The sequence below is a fragment of the Zalophus californianus genome, chromosome 1 (assembly GCF_009762305.2).
Source record: "Zalophus californianus isolate mZalCal1 chromosome 1, mZalCal1.pri.v2, whole genome shotgun sequence".
Lineage (NCBI taxonomy): Eukaryota > Metazoa > Chordata > Mammalia > Carnivora > Otariidae > Zalophus > Zalophus californianus.
Genome location: NC_045595.1, coordinates 4,790,970 through 4,799,707, shown reverse-complemented (window position 1 = coordinate 4,799,707; position 8,738 = coordinate 4,790,970). Strand labels below are relative to the sequence as shown.

General features: G+C 45.9%; 1 protein-coding gene across 1 annotated transcript; it reads left to right on the top strand.

Moving 5' to 3' along the window:
* On the top strand, positions 1–2,493 carry CD70 (CD70 molecule). The gene is made up of 3 exons (XM_027587392.1): positions 1–171; positions 948–981; positions 2,068–2,493. Exons 1-3 carry the CDS (start codon positions 4–6, stop codon positions 2,454–2,456), a joined length of 591 nt encoding a protein of 196 aa, XP_027443193.1. The 5' UTR covers positions 1–3; the 3' UTR covers positions 2,457–2,493.
* The last annotated feature ends 6,245 nt before the right edge of the window (positions 2,494–8,738 follow it).

Genomic DNA, 8,738 nt, shown 5'->3' with positions numbered 1-8,738 from the left:
CTGATGCAGCGCCGGCTGAGGGCCATGATGGCCGAGGAGGGTTCTGGCTGCCCGGTGCCCCGCCTGCCCTGGGCGTCCATCCAGAAGGTCGCTCTGGCGGGCGCTGTGGTAGTTGTGATTTTCCTCTGCACCCAGCGCCTCGCGCAGCCGCGGCAGCTCGAGTCACCTGGGGTAAGTTGAAAAGGAAGGAGGAGAGAGATGCAAACCTGCCACCTGCTCCGGGAGCCTGGGGACCTCCGGGTGGTGCCTTGCGGGGGCGCGGAGGGGAGATGAACTACCGAGAAGAGAATGGGATCGAGGCAGAGCCGGGCGCAGACTGACAGAAGACCACCACCAAAAAAAAAAAAAAAAAAAAAAATAGAATGAGATGGAGAAAAATCATCCAGGAAGATCTGGTGGGGGAAGAATAGGGCCAGAGACAGAGCCCGAGCAGGCAGATAGGGCATGGCTGCCCTGGATGTCTGGGCTGGGGCGTAGGGAATGTCGGTTGAAACCAGGAGGTAAATCCCGGGTGGGGATCCCGGGTGGGGTGGTTGCTGCTGAGAAAGGGGCTTCTGATGTGGGCATGGAAAATGACTCGTCTTTGGTGTTCCCCCAGCAGGCTGACTCAGAGGCTGCTGGGGGCTTCACAAAGCTGGGAGAGGGTGGGTTCGGTGCCTCTGAGGGCAGGGTGACCCACACCGCTCTTCTAGAAACCCACCACAGGGACCCCCCTTTGGGGGCTGCGCAGGCGGGGCGGGGCGCCTTGCAGCGGAGAGAGCAGGTGTGGGTAATTTAGTTCAAACCTACTTCCTCTTTAAAAGATCTTTTTTAAAAAAGTCACAATTCAGTCCAAGGGGTTGAGAAGTGGGTAGGAGGACGAGCAGAGAAAAGAGAGGTCTTCGTTTAGGGGGAACTTAAAACCTTCATGCTTATGTGCCCACCGGTTTTCTCTTCTTTTCTTCCAGTGGGACATGGCTGAGCTCCAGCTGAACCACACAGGTAACCCCTCGTGCTTGTGTGGGAGGCAGAAAGAGAGAGGGAGAAAGAAAGAGAAATCGAGATAGACAGAAAGAGAAAGAACAAGAGAAAGGGAGAGAAAGAGAGAGGGAGAGAGAGGCAAGGTGGGGCAGTGTGCTTCTGGCTCTCTACTACCTTACTTTCTCAGTCCCTCACACTTTATCTTCTGCCTCAGGGAACTCAAACACCGCCCATCACGGTCTTCGGGCACCAGATTCCTTCATTCACCCCACAGACCTTAACTGAGCAGCTCCTGTGAGCCCGGCACTGTTCTAGGTGCCCCAAAAGAGAAGAGAACTCTGCTTCCCTAGTACCCATAGGCTCAGACAGTAAAAACTGGACCCACTAAATACACAGCATGCCACGGAGGGTACAACCCGCCTCTGATAGGTTTTACAGAAAAATTAAGCAGGGGAGGGGATTGGGGCGTGCCGGGGTCGGTTTTGCCACGGACAGCGGGGGTCCTCAGGAGCGGGCGTCCCTGAGAAGGTGGCCTTAGAACAAAGAGGTGGAGGTGGTGACGGAGCCAGCTGTTTGGTGGCCTGTGGGGAGGCCGTTCCCCTCCCAGCCTCCCTCTAACCCTCCCCACCATGAGGCCTTTCCAGCTCCTCCCCAGAGGTTCAGATGCTGTGTTCATTCCATTTTGTAATGGAGGGAAACCCTGTTCGTCTTTTTCTTCTCTGGCACTTCTCTGGCTGCAGGGACCTAATACGGGAGAGGGGGCAGCTTGTAACAGCACATTTCTTTCTCACACTTCTGGAAGGTGGAAGTCCAGTATCAAGGCATCAGCAGATTCGGTGTCTAGTGAGAACCTGCTTCCTGGTCTCTAGACGGCCAGTGCTCGCTTCTGCAGCACATATACTAAACACCCGTCTCTGCTCTGTGTCCTCACGTGGCCGACCAGGGGGAGAGAGGGCTCCACCCTCATGATCTCATCCCCTCCCAAAGGTCCCACCCAATACCGTGACCTTGGGGGTTAGGTTTCAACTGAGGAATTTTGGCCATCTGGGCTATAGCACGGTTTCCCTAAACCTCCATCCTCCCACCTCCCTGACACTCTGCCTCCAGGACGGCGGCAGGACTGCAGGCTGCACTGGCTGGGAGGCCCAGCCCTGGGCCGCTCCTTCGTGCACGGACCGGAGCTGGACAACGGGCAGCTGCGTGTCCAGCGCAGTGGCATCTATAGGCTGCACATCCAAGTGACACTGGCCAACTGCTCATCCTCCCTGCGGGCCACCACGCCCCCCAGGGCCACCCTGACAGTGGACATCTGCTCCCCAGCGGCCCACAGCATCAGCCTGCTGCGCCTCAACTTCCACAAAGGCTGTGTGGTCACCTCCCAGCGCCTGACACCGTTGGCCCAAGGGGACACGCTCTGCACCAACCTCACCCTACCTCTGCTGCCGTCCCCAAACACTGATGAGACCTTTTTTGGGGTTCAGTGGGTGCACCCCTAACTATTGCACCTCGGCCCAGATCCGTTGGGAGGGTGTGTTTTCTCTCTTTTTTTCTTCCTTTCTCTAATAAAAATGTTTTTTTTCTTTGTGTATCTCTGTAATATAGTGCTTTATAATAAATATCTATTTGGTCTTTGCCTTCATTTCTGGCACGGGGCTCCAGTGCCAGAAAACCCTTGGAATTCCCTAAGTGCTGAGAGCGATCAAGGTGTCTTTTGTTATGTTAATGAGGTGACTTTTGGAAAGCCCTCCTGGTCACCTGAGATTTGGGGCCAGGTTGCCAGGGGAAACAACGAAGGAGTAGGGGGTTGGAACTTTCAGTTCCCATCACTTGATGCCTGTGTAATGAAGCGTCCTTAAAAACGCAGGAGGATGGGGTTAGGAGAACTTCGGGATTGGTGAAGGCATGGAGGAGCTGGGAGGGTGGTGCACATGGAGGGGGCTGGGTGGCTCGGAGCTGCCTGATTCAAATTGATTTTTTTAACTTTTTTTTTAAAAGATTTTATTAATTTATTTGACAGAGAGAGAGCGCGCGAGCACAAGCGGGGGAGCGGCAGGCAGAGGGAGAAGCAGGCTCCCCTCTGAGCAAGGAGCCTGATGTGGGACTGCATCCCAGGACCTTGGAACCACGACCTGAGTTGAAGGCAGACGTTTAACCGACTGGGCCACCCAGGTGTCCCTTAAAACATTTTATTTTTAACATTTTATTTATTTAGCTGACAGAGCGTGCACAAGCAGGAGGAGCGGCAGGTACAGGGAGAGGGAGAAGCAGGCCCCCCGCAGAGCTGGGAGCCCGATGCAGGGCTCAATCCCAGGACCCTGGGATCATGACCTGAGCTGAAGGCAGATGCTTAACTGACTGAGCCACCCAGGCGCCCCTCAAATTGATTTTGTTCAAATAAATTCTTAAAATGTTTATTTACCTCAGTTTATCTTTTAACAGATTTCTACAGTATTTATCACCTTTGAACATATTAGAGGGATCCACTTACTTAGTTTGCTTATTGTCTGTCTTCCTGCTACATCCAACTAGAATGAAGACTCTGTGAGGCCAAGTATTGCGGTCTCTGCTGTTCCCAGCTATAGCTCCATGCAGAGGGAATTGCTTGGCACATATTTCTGAATCAATGAATGAATTCTATCAGCTAGAAAACCACCAACATGGCTCCACATAGCAATGTGCACACTTAGCACCCGCATCTTGATTTTTTTTAAGATTTTATTTATTCATTTGAGACAGAGAGAGAGCAAGAGGGCACAAGAAGTTGTAGGGGGGCCACAGGGAGAGGGAGAAGGCGACTCCCCACTGAGCAGGGAGCCTAATGCAGGGCTTGATCCCAGGCCCCCAAGATCATGACCTGACCTGAAGGCAGATGCTTAACCTACTGAGCCACCCAGGTGCCCCTGCATCTTGATTTCTAATACCATTCTCCATTGAAAAGGAATCAGGCTTCCTTAAAGAAATGGCTGATTGTAGTAGTGAGACAAAAAAATATGCAAGATGAGCATGGAGCATTGTGTAAGTGGCAGAAATAAGGATGTATGCAGAAGAAAGAAGGAAAGGAAAGAAAGAGAGAGAGAAAGAAAGAAAGAAAGAGAAAGAGAAAGAGAGAAGAAAGAAAGAAAAAGAGAAGAAAGAAAAAGAAAGAAGAAAGAAAGAAAGAAAGAAAGAAAGAAAGAAAGAAAGAAAGAAAGAAAGAAAGAAAGAAAGAAAGAAAGAAAAAGGAAAGAAAGAAAGAAAGAAAGAAAGAAAGAAAGAAAGAAAGAAAGAAAGAAAGAAAGAAAGAAAGAAAGAAAGAAAGAAAGAAAGAAAGAAAAGATAGTGGTCTGTGTATGTCAAAGGAGCACAGAAGCCAACTGACAAAGCCTCCAATCACTAAAATTGGAAGAATTTGGGCGATACAATAAATAGAATAATACTGAATTATAATTCAAAATATAAAATAAATATCCACGAGTCCATATTGATATAAATAGGTGACTGAATAGACAAATGGGGAAGAAGAGACAAAACCCTTGTGCAAAATTGCAAATAATTTATGTTGTTAACCTTAAAAATGAAACTGCCCATTACGGGACAGCCTGGGTGGCTCAGTTGGTTAAGCAACCGACTCTTGGTTTTGGCTCAGGTCGTGATCTCAGGGTTTTGAGATTAAGTCCCACATCGGGCTCCATGCTCAACACAGAGTCTGCTTGTCTCTCTCCCTCTGCTCCTCCTTCTGCTCTCTTTTTTTTTTTAAGATTTTATTTATTTATTTGACAGAGCAAGACACAGCAAGAGAAGGAACACAAGCAGGGGGAGGGGGAGAGGGAGAAGCAGGCTCCCCACAGAGCGGGGATCCCAATGCGGGGCTCGATCCCAGGACCCTGGGATCATGACCTGAGCCAAAAGCAGACGCTTAACAACTGAGCCACCCAGGCGCCCCATCCTTCTGGTCTCTTACTCTCTCTTTCCCTAAATAAATAAATAAATACATACATACATACATACATACATACATAAAATCTTTAAAAAAAATCTGCCAGTTATTTTACCAGCAAAAATGGGTTTATTCAGGAATAGCAGAAAACTGCAATCCCCAATAAGCAAGCTATGGCAAAACCATAGGGAAGTCTGCCAAACAAAGGAAAGGACTGCTCTTTTATAGAGGAAAGCAGGAAATTGGGAAGGCTGTCATAAACAAAGAGTCCGTTGGAGTTACCTGGTAGTTTGAAGTATAGTGGCTTCTCATTAGGTGAGTTGTGACTCTTTCCCATCAGCTACACAGCTACCAGGGGAGGAGGAGAACTTTCTTCCTCCTGCTGGTGTAGTAAAATAATATCCGTGCATGGGGCGCCTGGGTGGCTCAGTCGGTTAAGCATCTGCCTTCAGCTCAGGTCATGATTCCAGGTCCTGGGATCGAGCCCCACATCGGGCTCCCTGCTCAGCAAGAAGCCTGCTTCTCCCTCTCCCACTCCCACTGCTTGTATTCCCTCTCTTGCTATGTCTCTCTCTGTCAAATAAATAAAATCTTTAAAAGAAAAAATAGTATCCCTGCGCAAGCGTGGCTCTTCCTGTTGGATTTGCAATTAATGATGAGGTTAGGGCATGAGAGCTCCCCCAGCCACAATTCCAACTTCATTCTAATGAGGTTTCCCTTTATAATTTTCACAACGTAGCTACTCCATCCTAAAGGAGCAGATGACAACTCCCCACTCCTTAGGTGTGGGCTGGTCATAGTGACTTCCTTGGAAAGTATGGGGATGAGGAGTAATTTTACAGTGGAAAAACCTGACCAACACACCTCAGCCAGGTGACCAAGACAAACACCAGCAGTGATAAGCCATTGCAACAGCACACACCCCCAATATGAGAGGATGAGAATGACATTTCACGTCTGTGGTTTTCCTCCCAAAATCCATCACCCCAGTCAAACTAAAAGAAAAAAAAATCAGACAAATTCCAAGAAGGAAGCATCCTACAAAATACCTGACCAGTCCTCTTCAGAATGCTCCAAGTCATCAAAAACAAAGAAAGTCTAAGAAACTGTCAGAGCCAAGAGGAACCTAAGGAGATGTGATAACCAAATGTACTTGGGAATCATGGATGGGATCCTGGGCAGAAAAAAGATATTAGAGGAAAAGCGAAGGAAATCTGAATCAACTATAGGATTTAGTTAATAATGGTGTATCAGGATTGGTTCATGAGTTGTAGCAAAGGTTCTATACTAATGTAAGATATTAAAAATAGAGAAACTGGGTGCATGGAAATATATGAGAAGTCTATACTCTCTGCTAAAATTTCCTATAAATGTAAAACTGTTCTTTAAAAAAGTTTATTAGTAAAACATCAAGTAATGAAAATTGCTTCAGTGGAAGGATGGTGTGTTCAAGAAAGAAATTCTGAGTTTCAAAAGAAGTTTCAAAAGTTTAAGCAGTGGACTTGTAAAATCCTAGCTTCCAAAATAATCTCCACAAGGCATACAAGATGATGTCAATTAGATATAAATTTCTGAATTTAGTACACCCATGCTCATAGCAGCACTATTAAATGTAGCCACAGGTGGAAGAGTTAACAATGACTCATAAAACAATAGAAAAGATCAATGAAATTAAGAGCTAGCTCTTTGAAAAGTAAACAAAGTACACAGACCTTTGGCCAGACTCACCAGGAAAAAAAGAGAGAAGTCTAAAATAAATAAAATCAGAAATGTGAGAGGAGATATTACAACCAGTTCCACAGAAGTACAAAGGATCATGAGAGGACTCAAATAACTGGAAAGTTATCCCATGCTCATGGATTGGAAAAATTAGTATTGTTAAAATGTCCATATTACCCAAAACCAGCTACAGATTCAATGTAATCCCAATCAAAATTCCAATGGCGTTTTTCACAGAAATAGAAAAAAAAATTCTAGGATTTATATGGAACCACAAAAGACCCCAATGTAGCTAAAGCAATCTTTATTTTTTTATTTTTATTATTATGTTATGTTAATCAGCATACATTACATCATTAGTTTTTGATGTAGTGCTCCGTGATTCATTATTTGCATATAACACCCAGTGCTCCATGTAGAACGTGCAAAGCAATTTTTTAAAAAAACCTGGACAGCCACATGCAAAAGAATGAAACCAGACCCCTATCTCACACCATACACAAAATCAACTCCAAATGGATTAAAGACTTGAACATAAGACCTGAAATCATAAAGCTCCTAGAAGAAAACGTAGGGGATAAATTCCTTGACACTGGTCTTGGCAATGATTTTTGGATTTGCAGCTTTTAAACATTTTCCAAAAGTAAAACATACCCAGTGGAAAAAGAATATAGAGAATATATATTCTATTGTTTTCTCAAAACCAACCATCCTTTCTCCATTGCATATTCTTGGCTCCTTTCTCATAGACTTATTGACCATATATGAATGGGTTTATTTCTGGACTCTATTCTGTCCCATTGGTTGATGTGTTTGTTTTTAACGCCAATACCATATTGTTTTGATTACTGTAGTTTTGTAATATAATTTGAAATCAGGAGTATGATGCCTGTAACATATTTCTTTTAGGGCTCCATTTTCTCACTAGCTCCTGCTCTCGTCCCCCAACCCCTTGTCTCTCTCTTCATAGATCTCAATCCCTTGTCTCAAAATTCTGCTGACTCTACCATGCAGAGTACCTGAGTTCTGACCTTATTGGTACCCAGGGTTATATTGCTCAACAATCATCAAAGATTATATATCAGGACCCATCAAGAGGTTTTCATGAACAAAAGAATTGTCATCCACTTTCAGAAATGAATTGTATCACTCCATTTGAAAGCAAGGGGCCATTGTCAGGATCATGACCCTCATGATGGTAGAAATGGAGGGGGCTCTTGGGTGTATTGTGAAATAGAAAACGAGTCTAGAACCAGCTTAGGCAGACCTTTGAATGCCAGACTAGGGACTAAGGATTTATTTCCCAGGCAAGAGGGAGCCATTGAAGGTCTCAGAGTGAGGAGGAGCTTGATTGAATTTGTAGCTTTAAAAGGTCATTCCGGGAGCCTTCTACACAATCCTCCCCACCCCAGGACTAGATCACATTCTCTCCTTCTGTACCCCTGGTCCTTTCCTTCACCATAGTGTCTACAAATAACAACTATACATGGGGGTATTTTGCTGACTCTCCATTAGGACCAGGGTAGCCTTGTTTACTTTAGACATTAGAGTACCTGTGGTTTGGCAAGGGAATGAGTATAATAATGATAGTGGAGAAAGGATAAATATTGGTGAAATAAAAGAAAAAAGGAAGACACAACATCATTACTTGTGAGAGAAATGTGAATCAAGACCACAGTGAGATACCACTGCACACCCCCTAGGATTGCTATAATCAAAAAGACAAACAATAAAAAACGCTGGCAAGGATGGATAGAAATTAGAACTGGGATGGTTAACTTTAGGTGTCCACTTGCCCAGATCATGGGAGGCCCACAGGCCTGGTTAGGCATAAGGTCTGGATGTGTCTGTGAGGGTGTTTCTGGAACGGCTTAGTATCTGAATCTATAGACTGAGAAGAGAGCACTACCCTCTCTGATGAGGGTGGGCCTCATCCAAACTGTGGAGGGCCTGAACTGAACAGAAGCAGAGGAAGGGAGGATCCATGTCCTTCCTGACTGCCTCGTTGACCTGGCACACTCGTCTCCTCCTGCCCTTGGCCTGTGATGTCCATCAAGCTCTTCTAGTTCTCAGGCCTTCGACTTGGACTCAAGTTACACCAACAGTTCTCTTCAGTCTCAGGCGTGCACATGGCAGATCATGG

Coding starts and splice junctions, on each gene's coding strand:
- CD70 (XM_027587392.1), top strand. CDS start 4: ATGCAGCGCCGGCTGAGGGCCATGATGGCCGAGGAGGGTTCTGGCTGC. Junction 172..947: donor GGCAGCTCGAGTCACCTGGG/GTAAGTTGAAAA, acceptor CTTTTCTTCCAG/TGGGACATGGCTGAGCTCCA. Junction 982..2,067: donor GCTCCAGCTGAACCACACAG/GTAACCCCTCGT, acceptor CTCTGCCTCCAG/GACGGCGGCAGGACTGCAGG.